The 17,174-nt window shown below is 42.7% G+C and overlaps 1 protein-coding gene across 2 annotated transcripts; it reads left to right on the top strand.

The window, feature by feature from the left end:
• The first annotated feature begins 9,247 nt into the window (after positions 1–9,247).
• On the top strand, positions 9,248–13,033 carry LOC109213275 (probable transcription factor PosF21). 2 transcript variants are annotated; one of them, XM_019377056.1, is made up of 5 exons: positions 9,248–9,458; positions 9,661–11,048; positions 11,153–11,285; positions 11,368–11,452; positions 12,348–13,033. In XM_019377056.1, the coding sequence occupies exons 2-5, from the start codon at positions 9,754–9,756 to the stop codon at positions 12,596–12,598; spliced, it is 1,764 nt and encodes a 587-aa protein (XP_019232601.1). In that variant the 5' UTR covers positions 9,248–9,458; positions 9,661–9,753; the 3' UTR covers positions 12,599–13,033. The 2 variants fall into 2 exon arrangements, with proteins under 2 accessions (XP_019232601.1, XP_019232602.1); XM_019377057.1 differs by having other exon boundaries at positions 9,648–11,048.
• The last annotated feature ends 4,141 nt before the right edge of the window (positions 13,034–17,174 follow it).

Genomic DNA, 17,174 nt, shown 5'->3' with positions numbered 1-17,174 from the left:
AATCCGATCCCTGAGAAGTTCTGCATGTACGAGTTTCCTAAGTACAATGGAATGACCGACCGAAATGAGCATGTGACCTCCTAGACATGCACCATCAATGGGAACAGCTTGGATGATGATGAGATCTAGTCTATCATGCTGAAAAAGTTCGGGGAAACTCTATAAAAGGGAGCTATGATATGGTATCACAACATACCTCCTAATTCTGTTGACTCGTTTGCTATGCTTGCAGATTCCTTCATGAAACCACACGTCGGGGCTATCAAGGTCGAGACTAGGAAGTCAGACCTTTTCAAAATAAAATAGAGGGATAATGAGATGCTCAGAGAATTCGTGTCTCGGTTCCAAATGGAACGGATGGACCTGCCTCCAGCCACGAATGATTGGAATGTTCAGGCCTTCATCTAGGGACTCAATGCTCGAAGCTCGTTGGCTTCACAGCAGTTGAAACAAATCTGGTAGAATATTCGGCTGTTATTTGGGCCGACGTGCATAACCGATATTAATCAAAAACCATGGTCGAAGATGATCAACTTGGGTCCCTTTCCGGGTCCGTTTATCTCGTCAAAGTCGTCGATAATGTCAAGAGAGACGTTGATCATGAACGAAGATTGAACAGGGATCGGTATCAGCCATACAAGTGAGACGGAAGAGGTAGGGGTCCGGGCGAAACCTTGTGAGAAGTAACACGAGGAGTGATCGAGGTCAAAACAACCCGGGACTCATGAGAAAAAATGGTTTTGACAGGCCTATCGGGCCTAACAAAATGCCAAGGTTATCAGAATACAACTTTAACATGGCCACCGCCGCAATCGTATTTGCCATCGGGCGCATCAAAGATACCAAAAGGCCTCGACCTCTACAGTCTGATCCAGCCTAAAGGGATCCTAATCTAATGTGCAAATATCATGTTACTCACGGCCACAGAACAACGAATTGCCGATAATTAAGAGAGGAAGTAGCCCGGCTATTCAACAACGAACATATCCTAGAGTTCCTGAGCGATCGAGCCAAGAATTATTCCAGGAATAGAGATTCTAATAAGCAGGTCGAGCAGGAGGAACATCATCATGTCATTAACATGATCATCGGTGGGTTCGACGCTCCCTGGTGGCCGATGCTAAAGCACACCAAAGTATCCATCAAAAGGGAAAAATGGACTCGGGATTACGTGCCAGAGGGAACCATATCTTTCAATGACGATGACACTGGAGGGATTATGCAGCCCCGCAATGATGCAATGGTAATATCTCTGTACTCATAAAAAAATCTCGAGTTTCGATGGTGTTAATTGATACAGGTAGCTCGGCCAACATCATCATCGAGGGGTGTGGAACAACTCAGTCTACAAGATCAAATCATGCATGCAGTCCGAGTTCTAAGCAGATTCAACATCGCATGTGAGACCACTAAAGGAGATATAACACCGGAGAACACCACCGGGATCGTTCATGAAGCCAGGTTCTCTGTAATCGAAGGAGATATGAGGTACAATGCTCTGTTCGGGAGATCGTGGATCCACAACATAAGGGCGGTGCCCTCGACTCTGCACCAAGTGTTGAAATCCTCAATGCTAGGAGTGATTAAAACAATCTATGAAGAGAAACCAACCGCAAAGGAAATGTTCACGGTCGAATACGTGATCCCGATTTCTACACTTACAACGATAAGAGGTTCGGGTTTGGTCGCCAAGGAAGAAGCCACATAGCAATTACCAACACCGGCCCCGACCTAACCAGAGAAGCAGGGGACCAATGAAGACGATGACTACGGGATTCCCGGGTCTTTTATAAAGTGATGACTCCGACACCACCAAATCGATGATCGAAGAACTAGAACAAGCCACATCGATCGAGCATATGCCCGAGCGAAAAGTATACCTGAGGACGGGTTTATGTCCTGAGCTCGGGAAAAAACTTGTTAAATTCCTTATGGCTAACGTAGATTGTTTTGCTTGGTCCCACCTTGACATGACAGGGATCCCTCCAAAAATAACCACTCACAAGCTGAGCCTAGACCCGAAGTTCCGACCAGTCAAACAGAAAAGAAGACCTCAATCCGAAGTCAAGCATGCATTCATCAAAGACGAGGTATCTACACTCCATATGGTTCATTCGGGAGGTTAAGTACCCGAATTGGTTAGCAAACGTTGTGGTATTCCCTAGAAAGGGGAATAACTTAAGAATGTGTGTAGACTATAAATATTTGAATAAGGCATGCCCCAAGGACTCTTTCACTTTTCCCAACATTGATTGCATGATCGATGCAACGTCCGGCCACGAGATTCTCAGTTCTCTCGATGACCATTTCGGGTATAACAAAAATCGGATGGACTCGATTAAGAAAAAACATCCTTCATCACTAAGTTAATGCCTAGTAAATCGAATGTTCGAAGAACATATAGGAAAATCAATGGAGGTTTATATTGACGATATGTTGGTTAAGTCCATCCGAGCAGAGGATCATTTGAAGCATTTGCAGTAAACCTTCGAAATATTGAAGAAATACAATATGAAGCTGAACCCAGAAAAATGTGCATTTGGAGTCGGATCCAGGAAATTTCTCAAATTCATGGTGACCAACCGGGGGATCGAGAAAAATCTTGATAAAATTAAGGCCATAGAAGATATTACCGTAGTGGATAATGTCAGGGTCGTATAAAGGTTAACCGGACGCATAGCCGCTTTGGGTCGGTTCATCTCGAGGTCTTCCGACAAAAGCCATCGGTTCTTCTCACTGTTGAAGAAGAAGAATAACTTCTCATGGACTGCGGAGTACCAACAAGACTTGGAGGAACTCAAACGGTACCTCTCGAGCCTACTTTTGCTTCACACTCTGAAAATAGGCAAACAATTGTACCTGTACTTAGCAGTATTCGAAGTAGCGGTAAGTGGAGTCCTGGTCCGGGAAAAGGAAGGTACGAAATTTTCAAACTATTATGTTAGCAGGACTCTAGGAGATACCAAAACTAGGTATCCTCACCTAGAAAAATTGTCGCTCACTTTTCTAAGCGCCTCTAGGAAGCTGAAATCGTACTTTCAGTGCCACCCCATATGTGTTGTAACAATATGCCCATTGAGAAACAAAATTCATAAACCCGAGCTATCGGGACGATTGGCCAAATGTGCCGTGGAGATCAGCGGATACAGTATCGAATATCGACCCCAAACCGCCATTAAATATCAAATTTTGAAAGACTTCGTGGCCGACTTTACACCAGCCCTAATACCCGAGGTCGAAGAGAGTTGTTGTTGAACTCGGGTACTTCTTCAGGAATCTGGACCCTCTTTACGGATGGTGCCTCGAACACAAAGGGTTACAGACTTGGCATTGTATTGAATCCACCAACAAGTAATGTAGTTAGACAATCTATTAGGACTATAAAATTGACTAACAACGAGGCCGAGTATGAGGACATGATTGCAGGTCTCGAACTGGCCAAAAGCTTGGGGGCAGAGGTGATCGAAGCTAAATGCGACTCCCTCCTTGTGGTGAACCAAGCTAATGGGATGTTCAAAGTTAGAGAGGAACAAATGCAAAGATACCTGGATAAACTGCAGGTAACGTTACATCGGTTCAAGGAGTGGACTCTACAACATGTACCTCGGGATCAAAACAACAAGGCCGATGCTCTTGCTAACCTTGTATCGTCGGTTAACGACGATGAGTTCAACTCAGGGGCAGTCGTACGACTCATGAGATCGTTAGTGGAAGAAGGTCACACCGAGATAAACTCAACAAACCTAACTTGGGACTGGAGAAACAAATATATAGAGTAACTGAAGACCGGAAAACTTCCCTCTGATCCTAAGGAATCGAGGGCTCTGGATATGAAGGCGGCCTGGTTCAGCTTGTTCGAATACGGTACCCTATTCATGAGAATGTTAGATGGCCCACTCGCAATATGTCTAGCACTAGGAGATACCGAGTATGTTCTGAGGGAAGTCCACAAAGGCACTTGCCGAAAACATTGCTGAATCATTAGTTTGAAAAATAATTAGAGCCGGCTATTACTGGACTGACATTGAAAAGGACACGAAGGAGTTCCTACAAAACTGCGATGGATGTCAAGGCATGCTCCGATGATTCATCAGCCCGGGGAACTGGAACATTCGATCTTGTCACCCTGATCGTTCATGAAATGGGGGATGGACATCGTTAGCCCACTTTCATGGGCACCCGGTAAGGCTAAATTTATATTGTTTATGACTGACTATTTTTCTAAATGGGTGGAAGCCCAGGCGTTTGAGCAAGTCAGAGAGAAGGAAGTCATTGATTTCATCTGGGACCACATAATATGCCGGTTCAAAATGCGTCCGAGATCGTGTGCGACAATGGATAGTTATTTATCGGAAACAAATTAAGCAAGTTTTACGAAGACCATAAGATCAAAATGGATCCTATCGCCCTAGTAGGAATGGGCAAGCGGAGTCCACGAACAAAACCATACACCAAAATCTAAGAAATAGATTGATCGATGCCAAAGGAAAATGGAACGAAATCTTGCCCGAAGTCCTATGGGCATACCGTACGACCTCGAAGTCCAGTAATGGTGCCATACTGTTCTCATTGGTTTACGGCGTCGAAACTCTAATACCGGTCGAAGTAAAAGAACCAACTCTCAGGTTTCGATATGAGACCGAATAGTTAAACGACAAATCCATGAATACGAGCCTGGAACTGTTAAATGAAAGGCGCGAGGCCGCCCTCGCCCGGTTGGCCGCCCAAAAATAATGGATCGAAATGTATTACAATCGAAGAGTCAACCTTCGATACTTCAATATCAGGGACTTGGTGTTAAGGAAGGTCACCAAGCACCCGGAACCCGAACGAAGGGAAGATGGGGCCGAGCTGGGAAGGTTCGTATCAAATCATTGATATCACTGGAAAAGGATTGTACAAACTCGGAGCAATGAATGGTGGGCGACTATCGAACAATTGGAACGTAACTCACTTGAAACGGTACTACTGCTAAGGTACGACCCATTCATTTTATTTTCACATATTGGACTAACATTTACATGTAACCGTCAAGGAACGATACAACTTTTAGGCCTGAAGCACGCATTGCACTCTTTTTCCCTTGAACCAGTTTTGTCCCAAATGGGTTTTTGGTAAGGTTTTTAATGAGGCAACAGTGGATCGTGCTAACTTAGAATTGAAGACCAACTATGAACTAGTGTCAAAAATCACGTCAACGGTATCTGAGGCTTCTCTAAAGTTTGGCATCAGATACTGGGGGCCATTACCCTCGAATAATAATTTTGGCAAGGAAAGAAACATTATGCTCAAACAACCTAAGCTCGGTGGATAGGATTTATTGTAAGGGCCAAACGGTCAGATGAGCAGTGCCCACATAGACCACCCAAGCCTTGACACGAAGCTTGTACACATTTGTAACCTTGTAAGCTATGCACAGAAGTGAAAGAAAGTTTCTACCTTGCGGAGAAATATTTTGTCCCTTAAGAATTTATACATTCGGTCCCCTAAAGATATCGAGCCCAAGGGCCACCTCTATTTGGATCCAAGAGATCTCCCTCACTCGGGGACTGTCATCCGAGGCAGGCTCGGGCGACTCGGGGTATCAAATCCTAGGGGCACAAAGCTTATTTACAAGCCCATTGGGCAACCCGAACTTAAAAGGCTACGGCCTTCCTAAAACAGCTCAGAGACGTTTGAGAATCGTAACCAAAACATAAGACCTTCAAAATTTCTAAACTGGTTCAAAGGCTACCCTCGGCAAAATTATAATTTAAAATATTCTAAGTAAATACTTCGGGGAAAGCTCCCGGTCATACCGAGCCCCCACGTATCTTGAGCAATAAATATCGAGAACGAGCCTTGTTCAAACCACCGAACAAGACATAATTATTACGTGCTAAGGCATTTAGAATTTTAAGAAAAAGGCAAAAAAGCTTGAAATTTGTTGAAGGAAAAAAACCTTGTATATATATATATATATATATATATATATATATATATATATATATATATATATATATATATATATATATATATATATATATATATACAAAACATCTAAGCAGCCTGGTCCTTGCTGGAGCCCGCCTCATCACCAGGACCATCGGGTTTATTCTTCGTCCCCGGATCTGTCGGAACCCTTAGAGTCTTCTTCTTCCTCGGGGTATGCCAACTTCTTGGCCTCGGCCTCGAGCCCCTTAGCACTTTCGATCTCGGTCGATAAATCAAAACCTCGAGCATGAACCTCCTCGAGGGCCACCCTTCGGGACTTCCACTTCACATATTCAACAATGTCTGGTCCTGGGCTGCCTCAGCATCGACTTTGTACTAGGCCACCATCTCATAGGCATCAGCCTTGATATTTCAGCCACCGACTTGGTCGCTTTAAGCTCCTTAGTGAGGATCTCTCGATCGGCAACAAGTGAGCTCAATTGAGACTCGAGCTCCTCAATTTTCTAGGACCATGCCTCAGCCTTCTCCTTCATCGCTCGAAGTTGAGCCTCCAGCGAGGCTAATTGGGCCCGCCAGTCTCCTTTGGCCAAGCGGTCCATCTTGCCTTTCCATTCTTCGGCCTTGACCTTGATTACATCCATCTCGGCTCGGAGTTGGTCAGTCTGATCAATCTTCTGTTGGACCTGCGGGTTCTGACCATTAGTCACCGTTTCTAGCTCATTGTCACTAACTTCAAAGATTTTTTACCCATTCCACCAGGTCGGGGTGTTCTTTCCGAGCCGCGTCAAACCTGGATCGAAGGCTCTTAGCCTCTCCTTCACGTCGCTCGCCGAGAAGTTTGTACATGTCTTTCTTCTCAGCAAGCTCTTTAACTTCGGCCTCGAGTTGGCTCAGCTCATCCCGATACTGGAGGAAGGTTTCATGGTGAAGCACCGAGGCTTGTGAATATGAGAAGAAACATTAGGATCATCAAGAAACTAAAGCTGAAAAATGAAAAAATTTGATAACACCTTACCCGGTTCATGGGCTTCATTGAACATGCATGGGGCATTCACCTCGTTCATTTTGCCCGGTCTTCTTTGGTTACCAAGAATCGAAGGTAACTAGCTATCCTAACAGGGGTGGAAAGAACTCGGGCATTTTCCGAAATCGTAATGATAATTGACCGATTCCGACCAGGATTATCACTCGGGGCAAGGAACCGATTGACCAGTTTCAGGTTTGAGTTAGGCCCACCTATCTCCGAGGATGAACTTTTCCTTGGTACCTCTAAGTCGCCTAACCCGGTGGCATCCTCCGTGACAGTGGAGTCCACGCATCAAAAAAGTGGCGGAGGGGATCGTCTATCCTGTGGGCCCCCTCGTTGGGTAGTTGTTTCACCGTTTGGGCCTCGTTGTACATAGACTCGATAAACGAGGGTGACATAGTGATGTCTATCACACCAAGTGCCTATTTCTGGGCACTGCCCGCATCTCGGGAAGCCTTAGCCCTGGCCTCCTCATCGACCTCCCTAGCCTGAGGAAGAACGACCTCGCGGGTCTCTAGTTCAATGGCCCCTGCTCTTTGAGGGGCAACGGCTCGCGAGCCACAATAGGCTCTTTCTCCCCGGACTCGTCCCTAAGCCGATAGAGCAAATCCGAAGCTGGTAATCGGGAGTTGGTGTTGTCCTTTGGCTTGCGACCAACCTTCTCCTTGGTTTCTTTTTCTCCGAACTCGGGGAACTTAGAGCCCTCCTCTTTTTCCTCACTCCGTCCTGCCCCGGAGCGGGAGACTCAATAGGCAAGTTCTCGTCATCGAGTAGAGGTCTAAGCTGGACGTTTTTAGGCAAACCTACAAAAGAAAGTAAAAGAACAAGCACTTGATGTTAAAAGAAGAAACCTAACACATCCTAGTCAGGAAAGGAATCTTACCATGGGAACGGGACTCCCAACGACCCTTCGAAAGTTTGCGCCACGAGCGCTTGGAGTAGGGAATCTAGGAAACGATACCTTCGACCCACTCCTTGAGTTGAGGGACAACATTTGGGACTTGAGCGACGGCTGCACCACGACGAATACCAATGAGGAAAAGAGAAGTGAACATAAAGTCAACGTTCGAAGGAAAGTTTTACTTACGTGAGGCATTCCACTTCTCGAGGAATGGCCTGCATTCAGCCGAAATCAAGTCCGAAGTCCTCACTCGGATAAAACAACCTTGCCAGCCTCAATCCCGATCATCATTGATACTTGAGAATGAGGCTTTACTGGCCCGACGCACAAGATTTATCAGCCCCCCTTGGAATATTCAGGGACTGTACAAGTGGAGTAGGTGATCCACAGTAAAACGACATGAGTCAATTTTGTTCACAAAAAATCGAAGGAGAATCACAATCCTCCACAGTGAAGGATGAATCTGACAGAGACATACCTCGTACCTCTTAGAGAAATCTATAATGACCGGATCCACCGGTCCCAATATAAAAGAATAAGTGTAACACTCATATATTCCTCGACATGAGTGGTAATGGCATATAAGATAATCAAACCCAAGTCAAAAAGAATATAACACTTCAAAATCCTGTTTAGTACACGAAAAATAATAATCAAAATTGGGACTTGTAAATAGTATGGAAACTCTTTAAAATGTAAGTAGTTTATCTGTTTCTGTATCCATATATTGATGACAATCTAATAAAATCTCCAAAAATGGAACAAGATTTCAATATAATTTCTCTCCATGATTTTGTCTTTACTTCAGCTAAAGGACAAAGAAAATGGTCATTTGGTTTAAGCCACACTTTCAATGGGCAATTGCAAATCAATCTCCAACCAAAAAGAAAGACAGTCCGGTGCACTAAGCTTCCGCTATGCGCGGGGTCCGGAGAAGTGCCGGACCACAAGGGTCTATAGTACGCAGCCTTACCCTGCATTTTTGCTAGAGGCTGTTTTCACGGCTCGAACCCGTGACCTCCAGGTCACATGGCAACAACTTTACCAGTTACGCCAAGGCTCTCCTTCAAGTAAGGAAGACACTTTGAATATCAAATAAGGAAGGTACTCCACACGCTCTTGAAAAGAGATTGTAACAAATACTTCGTTGGTTTATACACAAAAAAGGGCAAAATATCCCTTCTTTTTAGACCCCAAAAAGGGAAATAAATAAATAAAAGAAGATAGGGAAGAGATTCATTGCTACATAATCTGCGGTGATAGAGGAAAAAAAAAAGAAAAAGATAAATGCAGTCGGAATGAAATGCAAATGCGCCCCAAATTCAAATGAAACTGAAATTCATATTAAATTCACGCGTCTGTCTAAAGGCTGAAGTAGAAAGTATAGTAAGTCTTGTCATGAAATCCGTGTAATAATAGTAGTTGTAAGAAGTCTTCGTCGTTGATACAGTGTGTAGAGAGAGAAAGAGAAACAAGAAAAGATGACCAAACAAATATAGAAAAAAAAGAAGAAGAAAACGTAGAGAAATAGAGGAGCCTCTTCATCTTTAACTTGGGCTTTGTTCTATCCGTCTAAAATGGTGTATTCACACTTAGGTACTGTTCAAGACTCAATTTTTTTCACACCCAATTCATTTTCTTGATTTTTAAATGCACACCCATTTCTTTGTTTCTGATTATTTATCTATTTTTGTGTTTTTTTTTTGTTTAAAGATTGATCCTTTTTTTTTGGTTCTTGTTTTGTGGTTTTATGCCATTGATGAGCTTGTATTGAGAATTTTTTAGCTTTGAAATTCAGGTGTAACAGAATTGTAAAGCTAGGATTTTGGTAAAGTTGAAGGGTTTTTAGTAATATTTGACTATTAGAGTTGAAATTTGGAGAAAAAATCAAATGGGTGGTGACAATGAGGAAGGAAATAGTGATATGGTGCAAAGACTTCAATCATCATTTGGTACATCATCTTCTTCATTCCCTAAACAACACCAATCTTTATTATCAATGAACCAATTGGAAATACCCCAATTGACTAGTACTTCCCAATTTCGTGGGCAAATGAGGCAGTTTCCCCCCAATTTTAGTGTTGAAAATAGTACTGCTAAAAGAGTAGGAATACCGCCTTCTCACCCACAAATGCCTCCTATTTCACCTTACTCTCAGATCCCTGTGACAAGGCCTGTGAATCAGCAAATGGGAATGCAGAATTTTACTAGTCCAGGGCCATCCCATTCGCGATCCTTATCACAACCGTCGTTTTTCTCATTGGATTCTTTGCCACCCTTGAGCCCTTCACCATATAGGGAATCCCCGTCGACGTCCATGTCTGACCCTATATCAGCTGATGTGTCAATGGGTGATCAGGATGGCAATTCACATTCTTTGTTGCCCCCCTCGCCTTTCACGAGGTGTAATTCGTCGAGGGCAGGAGAGAGTCTTCCTCCTCGTAAGGCTCATAGGCGGTCAAATAGTGATATCCCGTTTGGCTTTTCTGCAATGATGCAGTCTTCACCGCCTCTTGTTCCGTTAAGGAGCCCTGGTTCTCTTGAAAGGTCAGTTCCTTCAAGGGAAAAACCAATTCAGTTGGTTAAACGGGAAGCTATGTGGGATAAAGGAAATGATAGCAATGCTGAAGGGATGGGTGAGAGGAAATCTGAAGGAGAAGTTGTGGATGACCTGTTTTCCGCGTATATGAACTTGGACAATATTGATGCATTAAACTCTTCCGGGACTGATGACAAGCTGGGCAATGAGAACCGTGAAGATTTAGATAGTAGAGCGAGTGGTACAAAGACGAATGGTGGTGATAGCAGTGATAATGAAGCTACAAGCAGTGTGAATGACAGTGGCAGCAGTATGCAGAGGTTAGGGATATCTTCTTCTGTTGAGAAGAAGGAAGGGATCAAAAGGAGTGCTGTGGGAGATATCGCTCCGACCACAAGGCACTACAGGAGTGTTTCGATGGATAGTTTTATGGGGAAGTTAAACTTCGTTGATGATTCACCAAAGTTGCCTCCGTCTCCTGGACCACGCCCAGGCCAACTCTCACCGACCAGTTCGCTTGATGCAAGTTCAAACAGCTTCAGTTTGGAATTTGGAAATGGTGAATTTAGTGGAGCTGAATTGAAGAAAATTATGGCAAATGAGAAACTTGCAGAGATAGCCTTAGCAGATCCAAAGCGGGCCAAAAGGTCGATTCCCCTATAAAGTGATGCAATGTTTTTGCCTTTTCTTTCCTCTTCGCTATGCAGCTGACCTGCACTATTTTTTCCCTATGTTTTGTTTATTATTGTAGGATTTTAGCCAACCGTCAATCTGCTGCTCGTTCAAAAGAGCGAAAGATGAGATACATTGCGGAGTTAGAACACAAGGTGCAAACACTGCAGACTGAAGCCACCACATTGTCTGCTCAGCTGACACTGTTGCAGGTTATGCCTTTTCAATATTGTCCTGTTAATGCTCCTACGCATCCTATTGCATTATTTAAACATATCCTGTACTTGCATTCAGAGAGACTCTGCTGGGCTAACGAGCCAAAACCACGAGCTGAAGTTTCGTTTGCAAGCCATGGAGCAGCAAGCTCAACTCCGTGATGGTATACACCTTTCTTCTGTGACCCAGGACTTCTTGTATTTTCTCAGATCATGTTTCACTTTTGCAGTACCCATGTGTTAACTTTATCTGTCTTTTGCTTTGCCCTAATATTATTAATGCATTCGTGTTGCAAGTCAAGACTGCAATCCTGCATTAACAGCATATGACATTTAATTATATTAGGGACTGCCAGGAAGTTCTTTTTAGTTTATATTTAGTATTCCCAAGTTGACCAAAATCCCAATGTTGCGTCCCCAAGGCCTTGGTCTAGTGGTAAGAACGCAGCCTGTGATGTGTGGGTTAGGCTCATGTCATGAATTCAAACCCTGCCAGGCTGCCACATCCAAAAGTCATGGTTTTAAAGGAAGAATGGTAGGCAAGCCCATTATCCACCAATCTTCGAACCGTACGCCACCGCCTCGAGAATTACCGATTATCCAAAAAAATCCCAAGTTGCGTATGAGTTGTTATTAATATATCTTTTTGTAGAAATGAATTCCCTCATTCGGGAATTTTAAGAATGAGATGATCCTTAAATGTGAACTTTGCACATAATATTTGCTGTGTGACTACGTGACAGTCTTATAAATTGTATCTTTGAATTTGTGTATTTATCATAATAAATTCAATAGGTGCTAAAACACAATCTACGAATCCTATGCCAATAGACTTATAAAAACTCATCTTAGAAACTATAAGTATTTAAATTAGAGGAATCTCTGGTAACCAACGGTCTTGTTACTGTGGGTAGGAGCAGTTGCTACTTTCTAATGTAGGTGTAGCATCCAGAATGCTACGAGTAAACAGGCGAATACTTTGTATATTTTAATGCCTGTGAGGTGTTTTGGTGTTATAGAAGTCAAATATGAAACCTTAAAAGCATTTTCCTATGACAGCACTGAATGAAGCATTAACTGCTGAAGTACAACGGTTGAAGCTTGCATCCGCTGAGATAAGTGCAGACGCTGCCAAGTTTCAGCAGCTTTCTCTCAATCCTCAGATGTTCCAATTGCAGCAACAGCAGTCAACTCAGCTAAACATGCATCACTTGCAGCAGCAGCAACAACAACAACAATCGTCTCAGCCTCCACAACATGCACAGCAGCAACTTAACAGCTCTACACCTTCAAAGAACGAATCGAAGTAGTAGCTTTTGGAAATTTCTGGTCTTCGTAATATTTATATTAGTTTCTTGATAGATGTTGCAAGAAGTACTGTCATTCAATTGCATTCATTCATTAGTTCTGCATTACAAGAAAACACGCTAAAGACATGGTATTTATCTATAGGACATGCATGTTCATTGGAGTAACTAAGTCACATAGAATCTTTTGATGTATACAGTTCGTTTCACATGATAACTCATTTTGTTGTTACGGAAGTTAAATTGAAAATGAAATTGGCATGCTTTTTGTTCCTTCGGGGTAGGGGTAAGGTCTACATACACTCTACCCTTCCCAGACCCCATTAGTGGGATTTTACTGGATGTGTTGTTGTTGTTTGTGTTCCTTCGAGTTACAATGTTGACTAGTAATTCTTCTGTTTCTCTTTCTCTGTGATAAACTCATGTGCAGTTTGCTAATATGCTGCAGTAGCAGCGTGTATGTATCACTGGAGAGAACATTATCTTCAGTTTACGGTCAACATAATTCTTGTACAAGTATGAAGTATAATTCATCCGGTGAAAGTTCAAAGTTTGAAATGTATACACATAATAAGATTACATTCGTCCTGAACTCGTATACTCTAGATTCTTGACTCATGACCTACTTTTGGAAGCTGCTGTGTTTAGTAACTAAAAGTTTTTCTATCTTCTTGTCTCATTATAACTTGAAATTGAAATGATGTATATTGTAGGCAAAATACATAGTTTACCAATCAAACTTGCATCGAAATCCCAGTTACACATCTTTTTTTTCACGGGAAACTTCTTATATACTCAACCTTTTAAAAGCGTGTCTAAAACACACCTCTTCAGTACTGGACCACTTTTTCCTCATCAAGTGTAGTCACGCACCAATAATAACGTGACACGTGTTATTGACTGCAAAAAACTTGAATTTACAATTATTTCCATCTTCTTCATCTTCCCCATGATGTACCACCATGGCTGCCCCCTCCACCCAAAGTGAGTAATTTTGTACTGGCAACCATGAAGCTTTATTTTAATTTTAATTTTCAAATTATTAGGATAACATTGAATTTCTGTCAACACACTACCGATATGAAGAACTTTATGGATTTTCCCTTTCAGCATTTGGCCACCCCGGCAGCTCAACGGTGTCACCGTCATTCAGCGATTCCTATGTTGAATATGAATCTTGTTTACCTCGAAAATACGAGTAACAATTAAATTTGATTTGTGGTTTTAAAGATATGTGATTTAGTTCAATACCAATTAATAATCAAGAAATAAGAAGTAAAGATAAAAGAGATTAATGAATCAAACCAACGTAACTCGGCAGTAGCGACTTCGAGACGGTGACCTCGAGACAGGCTAATAGCAATAAAATAAGATAAGTAAAGTAAGAACAGTAGAGCTAAAGGACAATGTTGATGAATAGTAGGCAAAAAGTAGAGAGTATATTCTTTTCTCAGTGATCAGATGATATTACAAATGATTGGGGTCCCCTTTATATAATAGGGGAATCCTAAATATGGAATATTTCTATTTGCGGTAGGGAATATTCCTGATACAGCTGTCTAACCGCCTAGTACGGAATCGTACAATCATATTCCGGGATTTGCGCCACGATCTTGGGGACGTGGCAGGAATCTAGCTCATTCTGTTACAAATCCTCAACGGTACAATTTCTGGATCGAGCATACTCGGCCTCGGTGTACGTCGTGCTTCAATCTTCAGGCATTGCACTCTGTCCTCGAGTTCGGATCTGGTCCCTCGAGCTCGAACTCGATCTTGCCCGAACTCGAGCTCAAAATGACCCCTCGAGCCCATAGATCGGAGGCATACGATTTCGACCGTATACAGATAGTCTCCGCGTTTCTTAGAGTAGGACGATAAGAAACGAATTGAGTCCTTGATCCTTACCCCGATTTGTTACGACAACATCAGTGGCGTAAGCGACTGAGGAAACAAAAGCTTGGAAGTTGGCCCTTTCCGAGGGCGACTCTGAGAACTCTAGCGAGTCCGGCGGTGGGGAAGATTCTGAGGGTGAAGACACTTCTGCCGATAAAGATCGTGCTGCTTAGGTTTCGTGTCCTTCGTGATTCTTCGCTTTTGAGGCTGATCGGCCCTTATGAGGCATTCTTGATCATGACCTATAGCCCTTGTAAATAGGTTTATACAAAACTTTTATCCTTCCATGGCTCCGGAATCTGTTACTCCTTTGTGCGGGTCAGAGTGTCTTAGAATAAAATTCCCTTTAAATGTTCACAGACTTGAGATGGTAATGGCCGAAAAATAAGAACAGCCCTCGACTGTTTTTGATCAATGGACCCTGAATGATCGTTTGAACTTGAGTTTGAGTAGCTCTTAGACTAAACAGTCGATGAGGTAAGGTAGCCCTTGAGCTTGATGGTTGAGTGGGTATATGCTTCGGACTTGAAATGAAAGATAGCCCTTAGGCTTTATAGTCGAGTGAGGATTTCCTCGAACTCGAAGTAAAGTTAGCCCTTAGGCTTTTATAGATAGTCCCCGAGTGAGAATTTACTCGAACTCGGGTAGCCCGTGGGCTTAGTAGTCGAGTGAGCGTTTGCTCGAACTCGAAATAAAGTGAGCCCTTAGGCTTTATAGATAGTCCCCGAGTGAGAATTCGCTCGAACTCGGGTAGTGCTTGGGCTTAGTAGTCGAGTGAGTGTATGCTCGAACTCGAAATAAAGTTAGCCCTTAGGCTTTATAGATAGTCCCCGAGTGAGAATTTGCTCGAACTCGGGTAGCCCTTGGGCTTAGTAGTCGACTGAGCGTTTGCTCGAACTCGAAATAAAGTTAGCCCTTAGGCTTTTTTACATTGGCCCTTAGGCTCTTTTAGATCGGCCCTTAGGCTCTTTTATATTGGCCCTTAGGCTCTTTTGGTTGGCCCTTAGGCTCTTTAAGTCGGGCCAATTCGGCCTCTAAAGTGGCTATAATCTTTCCCTCTTTTCGGCTAAAAGACTTAGTGAAAATTTTTGTATACCTTAGCATGTATTTTTTGTACCGGTTGGGTTTTTCGAGGGTTCGACGTATCGGAACCTTATTAGTAACTTGTTTGTGTAATGGTAATCGAATACCTCTTGAGGTTTTTTCGAAGGCTGAAATTATCGAAGCCTTTAAATTATTCGGGGGCTGATTTTATCGAATCCCTTTTTGCTTTTGCCGAGGGTAGCCGAGTTTAACCGGTTTTTCGAAGTATTTGAAGGCCTTTAATTTATGGAGAAATGGGACGTCTCCGAGCCGCATTATTTCGGTCGTAGCCTTTTATATGACCATAGTCTTTAATATGGCCGTAGCCTTCGGGTATGTCTTTTGGACTTGTTTCCCGATAACATTTCGAACTTGTTCGAAATGTTAATCGCCGAATGTGATGGCCTTGACCTGTATATCGAGGGTGCCTTTTGAGGTCTTATTGTTTAGATAGCTCGGGTAGGTAGTCCCGGAGTGTTCAAGATATGTTTCCGTTTAGGTTAAGATAGCCCTTGGGCTTTCGTATCTGTTACGAATTTCGGGTGCCTCCGATCCGCGTTAATATGGCCGTAGCCTTTTTAGTTCGGACTTGTCCTTTGGGCTTATCTTCCGTTTCACTTCGAGCTTGCCCGAAATGTCAGTCCCCGGGTGGAGTGGTCGTGGCCCTAAAGTCGAGGATTGCCTTTAAGGTCTTATGGTCTCGAAATGTTAGCAGTTTGATTCCGTTTGCTTTTGGGACGACAGTCCTCGAGCATGGGGTCGGTTGTTCGAAATTCCGTCGTGGTCGGCCCTTAAGCTTGTTTACACAATAGATCAAGAGTATAAAATATGAAATTTCTCTAAAGGCATGAGATATCAAGGAAAAATACTTCTCTTAATGGATGATTATACATGAGCGCACGTTTGATGTTTGGGGCTCGAGTAACCTATATGGGTACGGTTCATCTAACCGTTTGACCCTTACAACATTTTCCTTTCGAGGCCCCACCGTCATGAAGTAATCTCCTTGCCATAAAGTAGTCATTCGAGGGTAATGCCCCCCGATACTCGAGGCTTATTGTAGGGAACTTCATATACTGTTGACTTACTCTAAGTTAGCACGATCAATGGTTGCCTCTAGGGTTGCTTATCGGGCGGATTGGGCGGTTATTTACTCTTATCGGTTTGGCTTATCGGTTATCGGCTTTTAAATGTGTTAATCCGCTAGCCATCCGATAAGATATCGGGCGGATTGGTATCGGTTTAGCTCTTATCAGACGGTTTATCGGCCTAATTTAATCTATATTGCGTGCATTAATTGTTTGCTAACGGCCTAGCATACAAATTCAAAAATCTAAATTACACATTGAGTCCAGACAATGAAAGAAACAACTCTTCGTGTCTATGCACCAAATCTTATTCTGCCTTGAGAGAAAAGATATTAATTGACAAACTACTTAGGGCGGAATAACCAATAAAGGAAATCATAAAAAAGCAGAACATATTGTACATTCAAATTGAATGTACAATGTATATATATATATATAAATAAAATAATTATATATATATATATATATATATATATATATATATATATATATATATATATATATATATATATATA

Source organism: Nicotiana attenuata, unplaced genomic scaffold (genome assembly GCF_001879085.1).
Source record: "Nicotiana attenuata strain UT unplaced genomic scaffold, NIATTr2, whole genome shotgun sequence".
Classification (NCBI taxonomy): Eukaryota; Viridiplantae; Streptophyta; class Magnoliopsida; order Solanales; family Solanaceae; genus Nicotiana; species Nicotiana attenuata.
This window is presented reverse-complemented; position numbering and strand designations above follow the sequence as displayed.